Genomic DNA, 23,165 nt, shown 5'->3' with positions numbered 1-23,165 from the left:
AATTTTCATTTAAGACACACGTCACACCTTACACCATTAGTTGGTGGTGTTTTGACTACTAAGCAAATAAAGTTCAGGGTGCTCAATGCACCTAAGCCATATTTCAGGGTGTTGCGGCCAATATAAATTTGTCGTAGTTATATTGAGACCAACTTTGAATTAAAAAAACATAAATAATATTAATGATACTTGAGTGGGGTCCATTTGCCAGAAATTTTACATTTACTATATAAATATCATTTTTAGTAATTTTAAAACAGATTATTAAAATCACTAATTAAAGTTTCATGTGTTAGTTATAGTTTTATTAAAAAGAAGCCCCAAATTAAAATAACAAAACCCCAATTTTTTTTCTTTCTCCTCTCTTATTCAGCCATTTTCTTTGCTTATAATCTCCTTAATCCAAAAAAAGAGTAAGTAGCATTCCATAAATTCTCAAAAGTTGCTCTACATCATATGCGTACCCACTAATTGTCCAAAAAATGATTAAGTTAAATAAAGTTGCTGCTTTACATAATGTTGACCTTAACCCCAAAAAAGAGCAAGTACATCTGTTACTTTTTACAAAATCTTGATATGGATATCTATTTCATATCTAATCTTGAATCTTGAAACTCTTCCAAAAATTGTTGTTACTTTTATGATGCTGATGATGATGCTTGAGACGTATCAAAATGACTCCATGTTGCCCAACCTGGTATGTTATTACCACAAAAACAGAAGTGTAAGTAAGTAAAAATTGAGATAAATAATGTAAGCAAAAGCAAACAAATTAGGGTTTGTTTGGCATCATTTTTGGTTTTCAGTTTTTTATTTTTTTGAAAACTAAAAACCAAAAACATGAAACAAGAAAAAGGTGTTTCCACTTTCTGTTGTCAGTTTTCAAAATAATCATGATTTTAATAAGTCTAAATAGTTTTTGATTCATTATGTGACATACTTCCTCCGTTCTATTAATATTGCAACGAGCAGAAAATTACGCATCCCAAAACACATTTTATATGCTAAATATTTATAATTGTGAACGAGTAAAAATTATAAAAAGTTAATATTGTGAAAGTGTTTTATGAGACGAATCCAACAAGATCCTACATGATTGTTTTTTGCTTAACGTATAAATCATATCATATGGTCAAACAAGAGTGATGAATAGTGCAAAAAGTCCATTGTTGCAATATTAATAGAACGGAGGAAATATATAATATACTTGTAAAAAATAAAAAACCAAAAAACGGAAAACCACAGCGATGCTAAACGAATTATATTTTTGTTTTTATTTTTACACACCAATTCCACTTGTACATGTTCATGTAAAATAGTGTTGGTTTTCTTTCTTGGTCTCCCTCTGCGGCGGCAGACTCTGCCCCTTCTAACTGTTTGAGTAGGTTGTGAGCTAGTGCTTGTTCTTTTAAAACTTTATTTTTTTGTTCTTGTTCTGCAATTGATGATGTTCCTTTCCCCGTCTTACATTTCCTCTCTTGAGCATTGGGTGTTGAAGAAGTTTGTTGTATTTGCTTCCCTTTCTGAGGGCATGACCTTTTGTTATATTTTTTCTGCTTGCATAAACTACAAACCATCACAACCCCATGCTTGTTCATCTTCTTCTTCTTCTGACCATCTGCTTCCCTCTCGGTTGGATTTTTCCTTCTGTTCTTTTTTGGCCTGCTAGACCCTATCTTGATTGGTGGTGGCTGAAGTAGGTAATCAACCTTGTATAGGTCTGATCCCTTCTGAGTATGTCGTCATGTAAGAATTTTTGTCAGCCATTTGTGCACATATATTTCAGGTTCGATCCTCATCCAATTACAACAAGCAACTGCATGGTAACATGGGGTCCCCCAATGATCCCACCATTTACAGCTACAAGTTTGCTCCTGGAGATTGACAACCAATATATCAGTGTTGTCATAACCCTGAAATAGCCTATCTGTTGAAGCTACAAATGTGCACTTTCTTGCATATATACTCCTTATTTTTTTTTTCAAGTTTCTTCCTTAATCTAGGACAAATATCATCATCTTGTTTCATCATCCACCTTTTCTTATTAAATAATAGCCTAATCTCTTCTAATATGTTAACAATTGGCTTTGATCTTGACTCAATTATGTATCCATTAAATGTCTCTGCAAGATTATTGACTACCAAATCACACTTGCTACTTGTTCTCATAAAGGCTCTACGATGCGACTTCAATAGATAACATTTTTAATTCTTCCAAAGCTAATTCATATGATGCCATATTGTGAACTTTCACTACCTTGTAAAAAGCATCCTTGTGTGCATCCCCCTAGCTTGTGTGCTTTTTCCCACTTAGCATAAATATGCCTTGAGCATAGCCTGTGTTCAACATTGGGAAATAATGATGCAATGGCAGCTATAATGCTCTGCAAACATATAATAATGATTTGATGTTCAATTGTAGTAAATCAATTAGATTCAACAAACAAGGAGAAAATGAATTACAACAAGGTGCAGTGAGATGTCATACTTGGTGTTGATCAGATATGATAGTTGCACCTTCAACTTGGAAACCTTCTAGGTCCTTTAAATTTGAAAGAAACAAATGCCAACTATCATTGTTCTCTCCCTCAACTAGTGCCCAACACATTGGAAACTTTTGATTGTTTTCATCTCTTCCTACTGCAACTAGTAATTGGCCTCCCAAAAATGTCTCTATAAAACATCCATCCACACATAAACAAGCCTACAACCCTACAGAATCCCTTTTCTCAAACCCGACAAACTGACATACAACCTTTGGAAACTTTTGGTTGTCCCTCAGATTCTGCTTCTATAGCCAAAACTTCCACCATTGTCTCGGGGTCATTTTTTGTTAGCTCTTTCAATTCAGAACCAATTTTCATGTAATGATGCTTTAGAGAGCCATGTAGAAGTTTATGAGCCTCTTTTTTTAACTCTATACCATGTCCACTTTCCAATTTCACTCCAAATTTCTCAATGACAACTTTGGTTAATGCTTTCTTGGACCAATTAGGATCAATCTTGGCTGCAAATTTAGGACGGATTCATAATTCCAATTAAAATAACCAAATTTCATCAATGTTTGATGAATTAAATAATGTAAGCTAAAAAGACAAAACTCATTTTATAAAGCTTACCACTTACGCTCCAAGCACGGCAAGCAAAGCCTAATCATCAGCTTCAAAAAAAAATTGTTTGTCTTCCAAATTTGGTAAAAACAGCATACTAATTTACAATAATCTACCATTAACTTCAAATCTCCACTGAAAGATGATGATGAAGGATGGGAAATGTAAGCAATGAAGAGGAAACGGAAGAAGAATCAATAGAGAAGATGAATGGTTGAATAAGAGAAGAGAGAGAGAAAAAATTGGGGTTTTGTTATTTTAATTTGGGGTTTTTAAAAAAAAACTATAATTAACACATGAAACTTAATTACTGATTTAATAAATCTGTTTTAAATTACTAAAAATGATATTTATATAGTAAATGATAAAATTCTGGCAAAGTGGACCTCACTCAAGTATCATTAATGTTATTTATGTTTTTTTTATTCAAAATTGGTGTCAATATAACTAGTGGTACAAGTTGGTGTCAATAAGTGTAACACCCTCCAAAGTTGTTGTCAATAATGATTATAATTTTGCTTAATAGTTATGTACATACAAATACATATCAGTGGCAATTTTGTAAATAATAACTAATTGAAAGTACGTACTACTAAAAGGTAAAGCAGTTGCTGCTATTTTTTTTTTTTTGGAAACAAGTACTACTAAAAATTTTCATTAGTACTTTTCATGCTCCTCTATTATTGAACCTGTGTTAGTAGTACTACTAAGCAGTAACAATAGTTTCGCTGAGAGGTCAAAAAGTTTGTTATGTGTAATTAGTTTTGCATAACTGTTATGCATTACAACTTTCTCACGTATCACTACCCCATTGGTCAAAATTAACAAAATTTAAAAAAAATAAAGTCAAATTTTTAAAAAAAAAAAAATTGAAAAAACCCCCTAATAACCCCAGCCACCCCCCTTTTCCTACTACCCCATCCAAACCAACCACCTGTCGGAAAACCCCTACCCCAACTAGCCACCTCCAACCGCTGACAAACCCCACCAAGCCCTCACTCTTGCCCACGAAACCCCACCTAGCCCCCTCCCTACCTCCTTGATGTTATGATGTTGTTAGGTGTCGAATTACTAATCAGGCAATGAATTGGTGGCTGATTTTGGTTGTTTAGAGGTCGAATTGTGGTTGTTGAAATAAATTGACCGATGTCGTAGCAATGTTGCAGGAGCTAAATTGGGCGGCGCAGAGGAAAAAGAAAGGAACACAAGAGGGTGAAAGAATAGGGCAGGGAAGAGAGACAGGTTGTGGGGTGGTAGTATGGCATAGCAAGGTTGTATGTGGCTGGGTTAGGTGGTCGGAGGGCTCGGGAAGGTGTGGAGGTGGTAGTGGCGACGAGATTAAAGAAGCAAGGGAAGGGGGTGGCTGCCTTGGGCTGGTTGGGGTTATAAAAAAATACGATGGTGAAACGTGGAACTTTTAATTTAGTCGAAAAATAGGCCGGAATAGAGGAGGGGTGGTGATACCTACTGGTTTTATGTTTTGGAGGTGGTATTATATAATTTTGTAAAAAAAAAAAGGGTGTTTATATTTCGGGGTTTTTTTTTTTTTTTTTTTACAAAAATTTCCATTTATGAGGAAAACAACTACTTGAATTAAGTAGCGATTTTAAAGCGAAATAGCGGTTTTGCCCATTTTAACAGTAAAAGTGTAACAACATCATTTGTAACTAGAAATGTATGTACAAATTAGGCTCTTTCAAACATAATTAGATTAAAGGCGTGTTTGTCACTAGTATTAGAATAAGGAAATTCTACATTATAACCCTCTAATGTTGGTTTTTCCATGTTGTGCCCTTATTTTTTTTAAAAAAAAAAAGTTACACATTGTAACCCTCGAGTGTAATTAATGACCACACATTAACCTTGCCCTTATCATGCCGTTAACAAATTCAATTATGTTGATTCAATCATTGTTAGCGTGACCCATTGAACCAAATAATTTTTTTATCGATTTGGATGTTGGAAATGATGTTCTATTAAAGGTCTTGGGAGTCATTTTAGCCCTAATTAAACCAAATAATTGAGCTCAAATTTGGAAAAAAATAACGCAAATGGCTTATTATGCGTATGAAGAAATATATTGATTTGCGTGTCATTATTATTTTAGCAGTGGAAATTGCTTGAGTAAGGCACTTCAATATGTTAAGATGGATGGCAATTTAAGTTCGCCAATCAAAGCATGTAATAAACATGATTGCTTCATTTGTTGGTCCCTTGTTCTTGATAAAATATTTGATATTAGAGAAATCCTTTCAATCAGATGTGGGGTGTAACCACTAATGCTTCAAATTCTAAAGTCGATGGTGCTTTAGGAAAAGGATATCCTCATGATTTTTTGGACACCTATTTTGTGTAATGTTTAAATTTGGTTTTGAAAGGTTGTATGTAGTGAGCCTAGTGAGAAAATTATCTATTAAAAAAGAGTAGTATTAATGTATACTGCATCAAACTTAGTGAAGCATGTTGATAATATTAATTATTTTGTCTAAAGTTATGGTTTGTCAAAAGGAATGTTGAACATTATTACACTAAGATGTTTAATAAGACTTTTAAAGGTTGTTACAACTATACATGGGTCCAACATTGTAATATCAATGAAGATAAGATTGTTATGGATATTCTTGAAAAAAATTAGGATCCCTCTTTATAATAGGAACAAGTAGTGCAATCGCACATGGTCAAAAAATTGTTAGGGCTCAAATTCAGTGGCGTAACTAGAATTTTTTTATTAGGGGGCCAAATTATGTAGTAATATTTCGCACATGAAATACGCAGTAGTACAAATTTAATTGAGATGTCAAAAAGAATGAGACCAAAAAAAAAAAGGGGGGGGAAGAGTCAAACTTGAGACCTAAAGAACTCAATTTTCACCAAAATTTAACTCAGCCATAATACAATTAACATAATCTTATCCCAACATTTAATAGATAACCAAAACCAAGGGGGAGGCCAAGGTCCACCCCAACCCCTCCTTGGTTTCGCCCCCTACTCAAATTAGTGTAAGAATGTTACTTTGTATACTTTTGTTGCAACTACGTTCAAATGCTAAATTGTAGTTCAATAGTGAAGTTAAGATGTTCTTTTATTGCAATGCAAGGTTCAATTCTCTTAGGTAGAACATTTTTTCATTCTCTTTTACGAATTCGTTTATACTTATTAAATCCTTTTAGCAGTTAGTTGGTTCCAAAATTTTAGATACGAGGCAATAATTTGGAATGGTAAACACCATACCAAGTATTTGTTTTATAATTTTTCAATTTCAAACATCAAACCTCAAACCCATCAGGCATGAAGTTTGATTAGAAACACAAGGGAAAAGGTGGGTGTCACTCATACCAAAACAAGCGTCAAATAAATGAAAAGCAAAAATTCAATTCCAAACACATATTAATAACCAAACACAAGGTATTAAGAATCAATTACCAACACTATATATACACCATCCTAGTTTCATTCTTTGATTTGAGATGCTACCAATTTGTGAACCAAATTCCATGTAATACATTTCCATATTCTAGCACAGGATACTTTTTCGCCCATAATCCCTAAATAATGAACAACATTTTTGTCTTTTTCCTAATAATGCACACAAATCTATCAAACAATCAATCAAAGCCTTAATCCCATAAATGGGGTATGCTACATGAACCAAAAGTGATTATTTAGTGTTGTCATTGACAAAAATCTCCTTCCTCCATCCTTTACGATACAATGCCTCATCTTCATGCAAATCCATATACTTCAATGCGCACAAATCTATGTGTAGTAATTAAAGTAGATGCAAATGTCTTCGTTTAAGAAACACGGACTTTTTCTCTTAATGTGGAGAACGCAAACGATGCTACAACTAGGCCACCATTGAAGATGAAAGACGAGCCTAATTATAGAGTGTTGAATCGTTGATTAGAGAAACTTAGAGGGATTCTAATTCCTTTGGTTGAATTCAAGCAAAGCTTTTTTTTTTCCTTCATTGACGAAGAGGTAATGAGAGTTTCTCTTTGTTTTTACGTGGAATTAAGATTATTGGCCATAAATTGAGTGAGCCCCAAACTATGCTTTACTACCAGTCTTGAATCATCTTAATTTTTAAATTTTTTAGGAATGAAATTGTAATAATACAAGCATTTATTAATAAATATTTATATACACTTTGATAAACTTTTTTTTTTTTTTAAAAAAAACATTACTAATTATGGTACCAACCATTTACACTCGCTTGCAATAGGTGCCTTTAAGGCCTATATAAGTAGTGCAAATAACTTATTTTCCTATTAGTGTAGTAATATGACACATCTAATGGCTCATCTTACCTTAATGGATCACTTAACTAGAGTTTGGGAAAACGGACGTGCAAATGTAACTGAAGATGTAATTGCCGCTGATTATAAATAGTTAATAAAGGCATTTGGGGTGGTTTAAATCTACTCAATTCACTTGACATGTCATAAGCCGCTACATTTCGGACATATACCTCCCTTTGACCAGCTCTTGTAATCAACATTGGTACACCGAGTCTATATCAATAAGTCGTGAATACAAGCCTATCAGAGACTTAGGGCCTGTTCACATTTATTGAACAGAGTTGAACTGAACTGAACTAAACTAAAGTGATTAGAGTTGAATCGAACTGAACTGGACTGAACTGAAATGAATTGATTGGAGATGAACTGAACTGAACTGAACTGAATACAGCTGAAATGAATATTTTATGAGAGATGGAAATTAAGAGCTGAGCTAAACTGAATTGATTGAAACTAAACTAAACTGATTAGAGTTTAGCTGAATTGAAATGAACTGAAATTAAGCTGAAGTGTACATACTCTTACTATAGTGCACCGCTAAAACACAAGTCAAAAGCAAAAGAGTACATCCGGATGATCGAGAATATCCATAATGCATAAAAAAAATGAAAGAAAAAAAAAACATTGGCGGCAAACAATTGAAGATCAAACGGACAAAAAAATAGCATCAATAAAATATCTAAAAAATCAGAGCCGTACAAACGCACACGTGTAGAGGGCGCGCACATGAGGGTAAAATCGTCCAACTAAATCTCTCTCTCTTTAACCTACTTTTTTTTGCCGTCGTAAAAATCTTCTTTCTCTCTCCTCTCTTTCTCTCTCTAATCTAAACCATTTTCCCCTAATTTTTTAAAATTAGGGTTTATCTCTCTCCCAATCTAGGGTTTACGACATTGAACTTCTGCTGCAATGGGAGTTCCAGCGTTTTATCGGTGGTTAGCGGAGAAATATCCGTTGATTGTTGTGGATGTAATCGAGGAAGAAGAAGTTGAAATCGATGGAATTAAGATTCCAGTTGATACCAGTAAACCTAATCCTAATCTCGAGTATGATAATCTTTATCTTGATATGAATGGAATCATTCATCCCTGCTTTCATCCTGAGGACCGGGTAATTGATATTTAATTTTTTTCTATTTTTTTGCTTAATGTTATGTTATTTGGAGTTGATTAGTGTTATTTTTGCATGAAATTTTGATTTCATTTTTTTTTTTCTGTAAATTTATGATTGTTCAGTAGAGGTGAGCTGAATTTGTTGGTTTTAGCTGGGGTTAGATTGTATGATGGAGATTGTAAATTTAGGATTGCGGTAGTTTGCTATTGAAGTTGATACGAATCGCTTAATTACTTGAAATGTGTGATGCTTTTGATTTTCGGTAAATAGTGTTCGTGGGGCTAGGTTGCATGTGGCTGGAGATTTAAGGTTTTAAATTGAGGTAATTTGCTGTGGAGAGGATAGGGTGGTTTGCTTGATTGAAATGCGTTGCGGTTTTGATTTTCGGGAAGTAGTTTGGGTAGTTCTATGTTGCATTGTGCTGGAGAGTAAAGGTTTTATAATTGGGGTGATTGGCTTTGGAGAGGATATGGGCGGTTTTTTATTTGAAATGTGTGGCGCTTTTGAATCTGGGAAGTAGTTTGGGTAGGTCTAGGTTGCATTGTGCTGGAGAGTAAAGGTTTTGTAATTGGGGTGATTTGCTTTGGAGAGGATATGGGTGGATTGATTAATTGAAATGTGGGGGCACTATTGATTTTCGGGAAGTAGTTTGGTTAGAGTTAAGTTGCACGGTGCTGGAGATTAATGGTTTTATAGTTGGGTTAATTTGCTACTGGGTGGATTGGATGGCTTGATTACGTGAAATATATGTTGCCCTATGAAGATAGAAGATAACTATATCTCCTATATGGAACAAGCAAAGTGGGCCTGAAAGGAATCAATGTTGTACTTTGGCACATGCTAATTCGCCTATGAAAGTTGGCAGGTTTGGGATTTATGCTTTTGATTTCCAGGGAATAGTTTGCCAATGCTAATTCGCCTCTCCTTTGATTCAGGGGTAAGGTGTCATAAGTCCATATAGATATTTTTTAAAATTAGTTTTTATGCTTAGAGTGTGATCACTTGGGCTTGTAATGATGCCAGATTGCCAGATAGGTTAGAAGATGTCCCCCCCCCCCCCCCCCCCCCTCTCTTATGGTGTCAGAACAATGGTGCATATTATACTTCAAGCGGTTTGGAGGTTTGCCTACTACTAGTGTAATGTATGCATCAGTTTTGTAGTGACTAGATTATTCTTGGCAGAACGTAGGTACATGAGACAGTGAGAGTGTGAGACAATAGGGGATATGTTTTGTTGTCGATAGGGGAACAACCGGGATCGCCAGAGCATGAGTCAATAGGAGATAAGCATGATGAAGGAGTTAAGAGTATTGAGACCAAAAGGACAATTTTCTATCTTTGCCATCAAGTATGGCCATCATACTGGAGATAGGCATGATGAAGGAGTTAAGAGTATTGAGACGAAATGGACAATTTTCTATCTCTGCCATCAAGTATGTCCATCATACTTGAGGGTGGTGGCTTATTGGCTTAGTCTCTTCAACTTAAATGATTTTTGAGATGATCATTGCAATAGTCGATCAGTAGATCACCATCACCAGAAGTGGAGAAAGTGGAGGATTGATTATGAGCAGTTTGCAATTGTCGATCTCTTGAACTTAAATACTGATACCTTGAGGGGTGAGGATTTTATTCACAATCATCAATTCATAACCATTGCTACATTGTCATTAGTAAACCACCAGAAGTGGAGGATTAGCTTGTATGTAATAGAAAAAAAATGGAATTTTCTTGTACTTTTGGTATTTGTATTTTGCCTCTTGCTTCTTGATAACTTTTTTAACAAGTGGGAGGAGGTTGATAATTTGTTGATCAAGTGGGAGGAGGTGCCATTTTTTCAAATGGTTTGGTATGATTGCATCATAGAGTCACATGGTTAGAAAATGCGGGTTCGGTCGCGATCGCGGAAACGGTTGTGTAATTTGGTAACGGAATTGATGCGTTTGTTGCGTATCGCATTGCGGTTTTGACTCAAACTTTTTTTATGTTTATTATGAACAAATGTATTATGATTTTTTTCATAATATTTGGAAATTTTATATTTTTATAAATACTAATTAATACTGTTAATGGATTACATTATAAAAATTAAACCTACTGTAGTACATTTTAAAAATTAAACCCCCTATTGTAGTATTGTGTGTGGTAGACTAGTACGAGTAGTAATTGAATAAGGGGAATAAGGATGGCGTCACGCGGGAAAAATAAAAAAGAAAAGAAGAAGATATGGGGGAGCCACCTGTTACTTAGTAATCAGCTTGTGGGGTCAAATTTCAGAGGAAAATAAAAGGGTAACCTTTCCAGCTCTTATGCAATTCCCTCCCAACCACATGTTATTTTTTCAATAAAAAATCTCTTTATGCTGCAAAACAACCGACTTTAATGGAGAACTCTGAAGCTCGCCGGAAAACTACTTAAGAATCTCGCAATATTTCCGAAAAAAGCCCTGATTTGGGCGTTATCATGGGCAATGTATGAGTATATTGGTCGAATCGGACGATTCGGTCCGAAATGCGCTGTATTTCAGAAATCCGCACCAAAACGCTAAAACTCGGTCCGGTAAAAATGAAATCCATTACGAATCGCCTGAATCGTGATGGTGCGGCTGCATTTTCGAACCATGTAGAGTCATCATAGACTCATAGGTTTGTTTTCTCATTATATTTAATTATTAGAAGTAGAAGCTTGCTTTTGATGTGAAAGAGGTGAAGCAAAATTTAAAATTTGATGGAATTTAAAGTTAAAACACTGCACAATGAATCTAATTAAGTATCAGGAAAAGGCCAGAAGTTTCCTTATTTTCCTGTGTTCTTGTTGCAGCCTTTTTTCGCCATTCATAAACCTCTTTGTGAGTGGAATTTAATTTTCATGTTGAATGTTATATTTATCGTGTCTGGCCATCATCCTTTCTTATGTCCTTTAGATATTCGCTGAGTGGGTCTTTCGTCTATTTCGGGACATCAATGTTTTGATCAATTAAGCTTGAGATTTATATTTTACATTGAAAAATCTAATATTTTATGTGCATTTTCAGTATGTCTGAACCTTTTCCTTCATTTTTATTCAGCCTTCTCCAGCAACATTTGAGGAGGTGTTTCAAAATATGTTCAACTACATTGATAGGCTTTTTAACATGGTTCGTCCTAGAAAGCTGCTATACATGGCAATTGGTGGGTTTATTGATCTTTTACCAATTATTTCAAATTCTCGTGCATGGGATATCTACATTAGAATTATACTAATACCACAATAACTGCTTTCAGATGGTGTTGCTCCTAGAGCCAAGATGAATCAGCAGCGTTCAAGGCGTTTCAGGGCTGCTAAAGATGCAGCCGAAGCTGTATGTGATTCATTATAATTGATACTTCTGGATTTTTGTTTTTCATGAATAATCAACTTGCTTAGTGTATTTTTTTGGTTTCATTTAGGCTGCTGAAGAAGAACGTTTACGGCAAGAATTCGAACAAGAGGGAAGAAAGCTTCCTCCAAAAGAGGAGTCACAAACCTTCGATACCAATATTATTACTCCTGGAACAGAGTTTATGGCTGTATTGTCTATTGCATTACAATATTATGTTCACCTGAGAATAAATAATGATCCAGGGTGGAAATCTGTCAAGGTATTGCTTTAAAGTTTTAAGGCTTTTGCAATAAATTCAGGCATTTGGTTGTTTTGGAGCATTTGGTGGTTGTGCAGGGTTCTAATTCTCCGTGGTTGAATTTTGAAGGTTATATTATCTGATGCAAATGTTCCTGGGGAAGGGGAGCACAAAATTATGTCATACATACGCCTTCAAAGGAATCTTCCTGGTTACGATCCAAATACACGACATTGTCTATATGGATTGGTATTATCACTTCATTTTCTGTAGATGCACCCAAAATAAACCGTTCATGGGCTCTTTTTATATTGATAAATATTTTTTGACAGGATGCAGATTTGATCATGTTGGCACTGGCGACCCATGAAGTTCATTTTTCGATCCTAAGAGAGGTATGCTGTTCTTTTGCTTCTCTTTTCTTTCTGTAGGTATTTTTTGTTGATTATTTCATTGATTTTGTGGTAATTTTAAAATGAAATTTTTTGATTGTTAATGCAGGTTGTATTTGTTGCCGGACAGCAAGATAAGTGCTTCCTATGTGGCCAGGTTGGCCATTTAGCAGCAAATTGCGAAGGCAAGGCAAAGAGGAAGGCTGGGGAATTTGATGAGAAAGGTGGTGATGATGCTGTTTCCAAAAAACCTTTTCAGGTTTGCCATTAATATTATCTTATATTTGAACTGTTTTTCCTCACGGAAGTAGGAAAACAGATAATTTTTGTGTATTTTCATTTTTCGTTACTATTATTCCATAACTTTGAGCCTTTTGTTGCAGTTCCTGAATGTGTGGACTCTCAGGGAGTACCTGGAGCATGAGATGAGGATTCCCAATCCTCCTTGTAAGATTGATTTTGAGCGCATTGTGGATGATTTCATCTTCATCTGCTTTTTTGTTGGCAATGACTTTTTACCTCACATGCCCACCCTGGAAATCCGTGAGGTTTGTATATGTTTTTTGCCCATCTGTTGCTATGTTCTTGTGAAGAATTTGTATTAGTCAATAGCATATCAATTCTAAACCAGCCAATATGATTAGCCTTGTAACTAATTTATGTTCTTGGCAGCTATAGTTTGGTCGATATTGCTACAGAGTGTGGTCTATGTTACATTGACACGGGTACGGGTATCCGATATTGGTACGTATCCGAGTGTCGGATACGCCATTCTCAAAAATTTAGGACACGGGGACACCGTCTTAACATTGGACTCGGGTACGGATACGGCAATAATTTTGTCCATAATATATCAAAAATTATATAGGTGGTTTTTATTGATAGATTTTTATATCTAGGTGAGTGGATTGCTAAAAAAAAGTAAACAAAATAAAAAGCCCAAGTTGTTTATTTAAAAAAAGCCCAAGTTGTTGATAGAGAAACATAGGTTTAAGGCCTTTTAAGCTTTTTACCAATTAAAACAAAACCCTAGCCGCCACCCTTAAGCACATATATTAAAAAAAAAATGTTACTGCTAGGTAAATCAGGAGAGAGGAGGGAGAAAAAAAGTCAAAAACTTCAGAAATTAAATAAGTAAATACACGTGAAAGAAGAAAGAGAGAGAAAACTGCATTGAGAAAACTCGTAATCGTGTTCATCTTCGAAATTGTTTGAGAACCGTCTTCATCTTCTTCAAAGCTTCAACTCCTTCAATGGCCGCCGTACCCGAGAACAAAATGGAGTATCCGGAACGGATTTCATACCCGGATCGGTGTCGCGTCGTATCGACCCGGGTATGCCGGCCAAAATGCCGTGTCCAGGTAACATAGAGTGTGGTAGTGCAGAGTGTGTTAAATCCATCTCACTTGGTCTTACATGGATCAGGTGTGGGGCTACAATAAGATTATTGTGCACCCATGCATAAGTTATCCTTTTTTTAGGTGACTGTTATCTATTAATCATGCTCATGCTACCCTTTTAGGCGCTGGAGTTAGCGTTTTTAGAAATTAAACACTCTAGTATTAAGACACCAAATTTAGAAAATAAAATAATCTAGTGCAAAATTACCCTGGATCAGGTCCATTTGAGACAGTTTTGTATATGCATTTTAAGTAGACTATTTTTCCTTTGTTTGGTTATTGGTGTGAGAGGAAGTTGGTGGTTTCACTGATGCAAGAACATAAACGCGGACCTTATTTTCTGTCTCTTATTCATCATTTATCTTCACTGTTTATCAGGGTGCAATAAACTTGCTGGTGGCTGTGTATAAGAAGGAATTTAGTGCAATTGGCGGGTATCTGACCAATGGAAGCAAGGTATTAAAGATGATTGGGTGCTTTTATATGTAGGCCCGTTAATAGTGGCGGTAGCCCTTTTTTTTTTAAGCTTTTTGCATGGATAGCTGGTAGGATAAAGTTTACTCTGTGTATGTGCAGCCTGACTTAAGTAAAGTTGAGCAATTTATTCAAGCTATTGGATCATATGAAGACCAGATCTTTCAGAAAAGGGCTCGGTTGCACCAGGTTAGTTATTTCCTATATGCAGAATAGTGGGTTGTTGTGGTTGAAGGAGTTATCAATTTATTGTAGATGCTGATATTATTAGGCTGCCGTGTTTCCCTTCATGTTTGGATATTGGAAATAGGTGTATATTTGTTCCAACAATCTGTACCACAGGTGTTGCCTTAATTCCCAAGCACTTTGATATTAGTTGTAATTAATAATGCTTGTTGGATTAAAGGGTGTGCGGTTTTTATAGAAAGTTTTAGAGGAGGTAGAAACTTGTAATGCAGTTTATAAGTACTCTATGCTTTTCTTGATTGTTCAGCGTCAAGCAGAGAGGATAAAAAGAGACAAAGCTAATGCCAAAAGAGGAGATGATATGCAACCACAAGTTGTGCCTGAGTCCTTAGTCCCTGTGTCACGATTTCATGGTTCTCGCCTTGCTTCAGCTCCATCACCTTCCCCCTTCCAAAAGGGACCAGGCGGGGGTTCAGAAAGTAAGCCTCAGAAAATGGCACGTACTTCTGGAGCAACAATTGGCGCTGCTATTGTACAGGCTGAAAATAGTCTTGAAATGGAAGTATGTTTTCTTACTTTTGAGCCACTTACACATTGTCTCTTGTACTTTTAAAGAAGTTACTGTCTTCATATTACTCTGAAATAATTTATTTTTCTTTGTTTCTTAAGGCTCATGAAAATAAAGAAGACTTGAAAGCAAAGCTTAAAGAGTCCATTCGTGAGAAGTCTGATTGTTTTAACTCAGATGTCCGGGAGGAAGATAAGGTTTATCTTGATTCCATCCTCTATTTCTGTCTGATAGATATTTTAATTGTAGTATTTTTGTTCTGGTATTAATGAAATAATATATAAGTTGGATTGTTTACTTGAGATGCCTTATGTAACTGGTACATTTGAAATACAAGTAGTTCATTGTACGAGTAGTATTATTGCGTAAAGTCTATTGTTATACTCAGCTGGAATATGCAAGTTATAGAATTTTGGTATTATTTTAGTTCTTGTATTCCCTATCATTTCCGTAACCTTAAATTTGGGGATTAATAGGCATAGCTTATGTGCCACATAACATTTTAGGATTCTTTCATTTTGGACCTTTTGGTGCATACGGATTATAGTGGTTTGAGGGAGTCAGTACCATGGCAGTAGGTGAATGTTTGTTGATTGATATTGTAAGTTACGATAATTTTATATAATTTAATGTACCTCAACTAATTTAGCTCCATTCTTTAACTTATAGCAGTTTCTAGTGGTTACTGAATATACAAGTGGTTGATTGGAAACAGCTCTACTTAATGTCAAGTTAATATGAATTTTAGAAGGACATGTACTTTGCAATCAGTAATGGGAACTCAGTACTTCATGTCCTTATTCATTATAGTTTCCAGTTGAGGTTATGTATATGATGTATGCAAATTTTTCTATGATGTACGCAAGGTAGTCATCTTAATTTGTTTAGAGTGATATGAGAAAAAATGGGGTTGTTACCTTTAAACAATAAATTTAGCTAAGTTAAATTTTCTCTCTTTTATACTTTTCTTCTTCATTGTACCATAGATTTCTTATACTCTCGATGTTATGCTAGTTGCTACATTTGGTAGTCAAAATTCTCTCTATTCGTGGTTTATATTATTTGTATCTGTTAGACATAATTACTGATGTTAAATTTTTTCTAAGTCTAACTACCAATTTCCAGCGTTCTCATTCCTAGTTGCTAATATGTTGTTATCAAGTTTTAAGAATTTCTTGTATCGGTTTTGAAGTATCTGGCTTATTTTACACCGTTTCATTTTGAATCAGATTAAATTAGGAGAGCCTGGATGGAAGGAAAGGTACTATGAAGAGAAGTTCTCTGCAAAATCTTTAGAGGAAATGGAAAGCATTCGTAAGGATGTTGTAAGTTTACTCTGATTGCTTTTTTGAGATTTATTGTTACATATTTTCTTTGGTGATGCTTTCTTGATTATGTTTGTTTCCTATATTTTGGGCCCTACTAGCTCATATTTCTTGCATAATGATCTGTATTTTCATTTAATGTCATGACTGTTTGTTTTTTACACTCGGATTAGCTTATTTTGAGCTGTCTAATGGGGTTTGTTGGGTGTTGATGATGTAGAATAAATGAATACTTGCAATTGTTATTCTCAATATTTGCTTGTTAATTGCCTTTAAGACTCGCCTTTTAGCAACAAAGTTGAAACCCGAATTTGTTCTTACTTCCCATGTATTGCAAAATTTCTAGTTCTTTGAAAGATTTTCGAGGATGCTATGTATATAATGGACTATCCTTGGCTTTTGTATCATAATGGAATAATTAATGGCTCTTGAATTACTTTCCCTCATTTTTTATGCTGCAGAGTCTTGTTGTGTCACTGTTTGACTTATGCTGGTAGGAATAGCTGAATCTGTGACGTACCCTTGCTTACGGTGACAAGTGAACTAGCTACACTTGAGCAATATTTGGGACCTTGATCATTACTAGTGGGCTCAATGTTGTAGTACATGAGCGTCTAGTTTATGTATTAAGAGATTGAAATCGAAAAAATGTTGAATAAAAAATAGTTCTGTCAGTGGGTGGGATTGAAGGCTGATGCTCTATATGGATGTCACGAAGTTGTTGCTCAATTACTTTTAGTGTATACATAAGAGTGTATTATGGGATTAAGGCTTTGATTGATTGATTGATTGATAAGAGTGTATAATGCTGTTTTGTTCCTAATGGCCAAAGTTGGAACATTGACACTCTTTGTAAATGGAGTATACACTAGGGTTTTATGTGGATTAGAAAAGATAATATACTTGTGAAGGTGATGAGAATATTTATCAAGATGCCTTCTTTACATGGGTTGTGACCAGATAATTTTTATATGGTGTTATGTAGAAGTCTTTCTCTACTTGTGTGTTTTGTTTACTGTTTCAGTTTATCCGGACTATTAGATTAATATTGTTATGGTTTCAGGTCTTGAAGTACACAGAAGGCTTGTGCTGGGTTATGCATTATTATTATGAAGGAGTCTGCTCATGGGAGTGGTGAGTTAGTTTGTTTTTATTTCAGGTCTTGATTTTTTGTCTTATTATCTTGTTGCCTCCTATGTCAATTATCAATTTACAGAACACAATTCATTAGAAATGTGTTTTAATCTCTTGTCACATTTGAGTGAATGGTGTTGTTATATGGAATGCCTACTTGGCATGCACTCAGAATTTTAAAGCTGAATCATCAATGATTTTGCAATTGACAAAGTTGTTTCAACTTATTGTCTCCTTATCTTGTCCCACGCCATTTTCCAATGAATTATGAGGTTAAATGGCTCGTCGTAAATTAACTTACCCTATGACTAACTTGCGCAATGAGGCAATGATATGATTCTTTGGGAGGGCTAGAGCACATAGATATTTTTCAATGATTGCCTGTTTTGTTTACATGACTACATTTTTAGCGGATTGTCTACACTGGGGTGGGCATTTTGGAAACATTAATTTTAAATATAATAGTAGCACCTGGTTTGTTTTCTTCCCATGTTTAATGTATTTTCTTAAATTTTTTATTTTATTTTATTTTATTTTTATTTTATTTATTTATTTTTTTTTATCTCATGTTTACTTTACAGGTTCTATCCATATCATTATGCTCCCTTTGCTTCTGATATCAAGGATGTTGCACACCTAGATATCAATTTTGAGCTTGGTTCTCCCTTCAAGCCATTTGATCAGCTTATGGGAGTCTTCCCTGCTGCGAGGTTGTTTTTGTTACTGTTTCTCTCTTTTCTAGTTGCTGAGTACAGTGTTCTAATAATGATTACTTGCAGTTCCCATGCACTTCCTGAGACTTATAGGAAGTTGATGAGCGATCCTAACTCACCAATTATTGATTTCTACCCAACAGGTATGTATCTTATGAAGAATGGTTTCAATATTTAAGTACAGCTGTGAAGAAAATTAATTAGCTTCAATTTAAATAATACAGAGTAAAGGTTGCTGTCGCTTTTTATTTTTTATTTTTTGGTGCTACTTATCTCATGAATGTAAAGGGTATTCATAGCTTGCCGACATTATATATCATTGTTGTGCTGCACACTACATGTTCTATTTTAATTTTCTCCATTCCTAACACAAGAGTGTGTGGGTGGTCAGCTTTGTTGAGCTTTGTAACAAGGAAGGGGTCTAACCTGTCTAAGTTGCGGTTAGATTTGAAGGGGCATTAATCTTATACAGGAGACAATTTCATGTATTGCAGGGGATATATATGTTTGTGTTTTTTTCTTTAGTTGTCTAGACTCTGGACTTGTTGATAGGGAACATGATCAATGCTTTCTTTCCATTGTAGGGTTTTGGGTTAGAGATGAAAATTCATGGTCTTTTTAATTGAATAAATAATTTCCTTACTTTTAGATCATGCAGATGAGTGGTAATTAGAAATTTAAATGAAGGGAAAATAAGTATGATTGTTGATTAACAGCTGTGTTTCATCAATTGTAAATCTGCGTACTAGATTATGTTTAACTATGCATATATGTTCCTCTTTCAGATTTTGAAGTGGACATGAATGGGAAGCGTTTTGCTTGGCAGGTCTCTATTCATGCATTGGCCATATTTTTTTTTGGGCTTTCTACGTGATAATGCCTTGAAATTTGACAAATTTTGCTTGGAAATGTTACAGGGCATTGCTAAATTGCCTTTTATTGATCAATCCCGCCTTCTTGCTGAAATTGCAAAAGTTGAACATACTTTAACGGTATGTGTTTCAGAGAGACTGATGACCTGATGTAGTGTCTGGTCTCGTGACAATGTTAGTTTTTCTGTCTGGGTACTAATCCTGATAATCTACTGTGTTTCTATAGGCAGAAGAAAAGAGAAGGAACAGTATCTTGTCGGACATGCTGTTTGTTTCTGTATCGCATCCACTGTCCCCTTATATATTTTCACTTGATGATCGCTGTAAGCAAATGAAAGAGGGAGAAAGAGTACTAGTCAAAGAAAAAATCGACCCTAAGGCCAGGTATTTGTGGGGCTCTTGATGCTATTTGAATATTAATTAGGTATTTGTGTCCTTGTGCTTGTGTTTGTGTCTAAATTCCTATATGCTTATATGTATTAATCTCTAGTAAAGTTTTTTGAGTGGACTAGTGATAATCTCTAGCTTATATGTATATCATGTTGTCTTATCCATTTGAGGTTGAGCATATACATGGTGCACAATCCCTTGATAGTAATTTTGACAAACAACCAAGTCTTTGAGGCTGCATTACTCGGTTCCTCCGCCTACCTTGCTGCATTTCTGTCGTACTTGTCACATGCCTGAGTCAGATATTGGTTTCGGTCTTGAAACGTATTAGTAAATCTAGGAATAATATTAGGGTACAGCTTCTGAGGATAGTGGGATACGACCTAGATAATGTTGAAAAGATTAATTTTTTTTTTTTTTTCCGCAAACACTTTCCCCTTTTATTGGGGTGAGGGTGGGAAACTGCTTTCTTTTCTTGGGCTTGTTATGTTCTCTCTTGAGTGGGGATGCAGTGATGCATCTTTGCATCAATCCATGTCTTTTATGATCCACATTCAGCAGGTTAATATAGTCTAGGGAAGGCTTTTGTCTTCTGGGGAATGGAGATTTGTGGTTGCTGTGATTTGCTCTAGACCAAGTGATCTACTTAGGCATTTTCCACATTGGAAACCTTTTTCCTGCTATCTACTTCAATTTTAATCATATTTCAGTGTGTGTCATCAATGAGTTTTGAGATCAATTCGTACATTTTCTGATGTGGTTTAGGGCTGCTTGCAGTGGGGGGATGAATGGTTACATTTGCCTTTGTGCTGGAGACCCTTGCCCTCCTATTTTCAGATCCCCGGTTTCTGGAATGGAAGATATTGTAGACAATCAAGTCATGTAAGATATAACCTCCACTTTTGTAGTGTGAACCTGTGGTTATTTATGACATGCTGTATCTTTGACATTCTAATTTTATGGTTTCTCTGTAGTTGTGCAATATACAAACTCCCAGAGTATCACAAACACATAGCACGGCCACCACCAGGGGTGAAATTTCCAACGAAGGTAATGTTCTCATGTATAGAATCTAAATTGTTGCTGCCAGTACATTTGCTTTAATTTAGTATATGTTTCTTTTAAATTAGTGATTGCTTTATGAACTGTTAAATATCATTAGTAAATTCGCAGAGTTATGCTCTGCACCTGAGTGAATGGTTCCCCTTCTTTTTATTGGGCCTTCTTTGGGCCCTGAAAAGCTCTTGTGAAGAACAGTTCTGTTTACGTTTTAGTAAATTAAGATATTCCAAGCAACCAAAATGTTTCTTCAGCCTGCTTGCCCTTTGAATTACGTTTTGTACATGCTTTTAGCATTTACCTTCCCTCAGGTGCTTGCCAGTCTTTAATTTTACATCTTGACTGTACATTTGTAATCATGAATACAGCTATGGCTCTTTCAATTTTCTTCTTTTCTGTGGTGCCGCAGGAGCATCCTTTTCTGTAATATCCAGCCAATTTTGAGAGTTTTTATTATCCTTCCTGAATGAAGCATTCAATTTTTTCTTGTACTGCCCTTTTTAAGTATGATTTTGTATAGGTTGCTAATATCCCATTCACTGTTCTTGTAGCTGGTAGTCTGCATCTATACCTTTTTAGTTTGTGTTTTTGATTGTATGGTTATATCTTCCCTAGATTTTACTTCGGGGTCTGGGTTGGATGATGATATTTCCATGTTTTTGACAAGTCATGGGTTCCTTATTTCTGTACTCTAGTACAATGATATGTGTTTCATTAAATCCTCACATGTGTGACTTGCAATCTCTTGTTTGCATGCTGGCTAACAGCTTCCCTCTGCCTTTTTTTGGCTGCGAAATGTCTATCTTCTGTGGCTCATATAAATTTTATGGCAGATTGTCTCTATGGGAGATTTAAAAGAGCCTGTCTTATGGCATGAGGATAATGGAAGAAGGCATATGGATAATGGAAGAAGGCATATGGATAATGGTAGAAGGCATATGGATAATGGAAGAAGGCATATGGATAATATAGGACGGCATACGGAAAGTCAAAGGTATACTTTTTAATCTCTCTCCTAATAATTTAGTCTGAAGGTGGACAATTTGGATCCATAATGTTTAGATTAAGCCTTCATATATCTGTCTGTTCTGTGCAGGTCAAATCCCCCTGGGAGCATATCTGGTCGTCAGCTCGGTGAGGCAGCACATCGGCTGGTGATTAATAGTTTATCAGTGAGGGCAGATCAGAGTGGATATGCCAGAGCTCCAGCTTATGCAACTGCCTCTGCCGCTTATGGACCTGTCAACCCACATCCAGGTAACAGTTACTATGGTCAGGAACACAGTGGGATAATGCCGCCTCTTAGAGCAGCCTATCCGAGCCCTGGACATCAGCGACCTCCTGGCGTTGCACAAATCCATCACAGTCGGCCATACAGTTCACCTGCTTCCCGTCCCCACCATGGTGCAAGAGGTAATCTTTCAGCTCCTGTTCAGGGATATTATCCCCCTGGACCTCATCAAAATGGGTCTCAGTACCCTCCTGCTGGGCCTGCAGCTCCTGTTGTACCTGGAGCCTACCATCAGCAAAGTTACGGTGTTGGTGGCTATAATCAGTGGGGTGGGCGCCCCCAGTCTCACAATGCTGGTAGAGGGGGTGGTAGAGGATATGGTAATGGTTCCCAACAAGGAGGAAACCGTTACGCTGCATTCGAAAGAGGATCAAGTCGTAGGCCATCTAGTCGTGGCCGGTAGTAAAATTGCTAGAAGTAGAGCTAAAGATGTCTGAGATAGGGAAAGCTGTAAAATATGCAATTTTCAGATTATAGCATTCTGTAGCATTCTTTCAGCTTCATATTTGTGTAATTTTTTTCCTCTCATTTTTTAGAGTTTTAAACATATAGGGGCTTTTCCTTTGTCATAGTTGTATTGTATTTATTGTTGTACAATATCATCTGCCAATCTTGGCCATAAAAAATTGAAGCAGAAGTATTTGTTTTCAGGAAAGTGCAACTGCATATCTTCTTTACAGAGTAACTCTTTATCTTAATGTTGATACGGGAACAATCGTTATTCATATGGTGGGACTTGGTTGTTTCTTGTGGCGCCTTTGATAGTTTTAGGCTTGTAGCGCTAAGTTTCGTAGAGTTGATTGTCGTATTAAGGCATGTGGGTTTAATTGTTTGAGTATCATGGTATGTAAGCAATTATTAAATGTTCTAATTACAATTAAAATTACAACAATTATATCAACAGGATTTCGCAATAATATACTTGTAACTAGTTAAAGTATGTATAATTTTGTCCATTGGAGATTTGGAGTTCAAATTTTAATAATTGGTCCTCTTTGTGGCAAGAGAATGACCATGAACTAACCTTGTTCTCAAGGAATGTTCTATGAATGTAGGCAATCTTGGGCCAAGTATATGACCTCTTTTGGCCATGAGCCCATTGCACTTATGTGGGCCATATTACTTCAGACTAAAATGAATGTATCCATTTTAGTACTCAAATAAAAATGCACGAAGTTTCATTTTTTGATTACTACATGTAAAACCAATAAAATCCTTAAATTGTGTAGATGACTTAT

General features: G+C 35.6%; 1 protein-coding gene and 1 long non-coding RNA gene across 4 annotated transcripts; one reads left to right on the top strand and one right to left on the bottom strand.

The window, feature by feature from the left end:
• Positions 1–1,398: 1,398 nt before the first annotated feature.
• Positions 1,399–3,357, bottom strand: LOC145615487 (uncharacterized). The gene is made up of 4 exons (XR_014107285.1): positions 3,120–3,357; positions 2,489–3,007; positions 2,258–2,384; positions 1,399–1,874 (listed from the first exon to the last, which is right to left on the bottom strand). It is a non-coding gene; the product is annotated as an uncharacterized LOC145615487 (long non-coding RNA).
• A 4,846-nt stretch (positions 3,358–8,203) lies between these two features.
• Positions 8,204–22,588, top strand: LOC145613161 (5'-3' exoribonuclease 3-like). Of its 3 annotated transcripts, none has more exons than XM_081668223.1 (23): positions 8,204–8,521; positions 11,592–11,694; positions 11,788–11,864; positions 11,953–12,144; positions 12,253–12,372; positions 12,456–12,518; positions 12,625–12,774; positions 12,899–13,063; positions 14,294–14,371; positions 14,492–14,578; positions 14,883–15,137; positions 15,245–15,340; positions 16,373–16,468; positions 17,532–17,602; positions 18,184–18,312; positions 18,382–18,458; positions 19,101–19,141; positions 19,233–19,307; positions 19,414–19,571; positions 20,355–20,459; positions 20,552–20,627; positions 21,470–21,630; positions 21,733–22,588. In XM_081668223.1, exons 1-23 carry the CDS (start codon positions 8,321–8,323, stop codon positions 22,328–22,330), a joined length of 3,174 nt encoding a protein of 1,057 aa, XP_081524349.1. In that variant the 5' UTR covers positions 8,204–8,320; the 3' UTR covers positions 22,331–22,588. The 3 variants fall into 3 exon arrangements, with proteins under 3 accessions (XP_081524349.1, XP_081524348.1, XP_081524350.1); XM_081668222.1 differs by having other exon boundaries at positions 20,343–20,459; XM_081668224.1 differs by lacking the exon at positions 8,204–8,521 and adding an exon at positions 10,902–11,169 and having other exon boundaries at positions 20,343–20,459.
• The last annotated feature ends 577 nt before the right edge of the window (positions 22,589–23,165 follow it).

The sequence above is a fragment of the Chenopodium album genome, chromosome 25, assembly GCF_948465745.1.
Source record: "Chenopodium album chromosome 25, dcCheAlbu1.1, whole genome shotgun sequence".
NCBI lineage: Eukaryota > Viridiplantae > Streptophyta > Magnoliopsida > Caryophyllales > Amaranthaceae > Chenopodium > Chenopodium album.
The sequence above is the reverse complement of the archived record's forward strand: the minus strand, read 5'-3'. Positions and strand labels throughout refer to the sequence as shown.

What these genes read in the sequence shown, in the direction of transcription:
- LOC145613161 (XM_081668222.1), top strand. Translation starts at nt 8,321, where the DNA reads ATGGGAGTTCCAGCGTTTTATCGGTGGTTAGCGGAGAAATATCCGTTG. An exon ending in CTAAAGATGCAGCCGAAGCT is followed by an intron (nt 11,865 to 11,952) that starts GTATGTGATTCA and finishes GGTTTCATTTAG; the next exon opens with GCTGCTGAAGAAGAACGTTT. An exon ending in GGAGTCTTCCCTGCTGCGAG is followed by an intron (nt 18,313 to 18,381) that starts GTTGTTTTTGTT and finishes GATTACTTGCAG; the next exon opens with TTCCCATGCACTTCCTGAGA.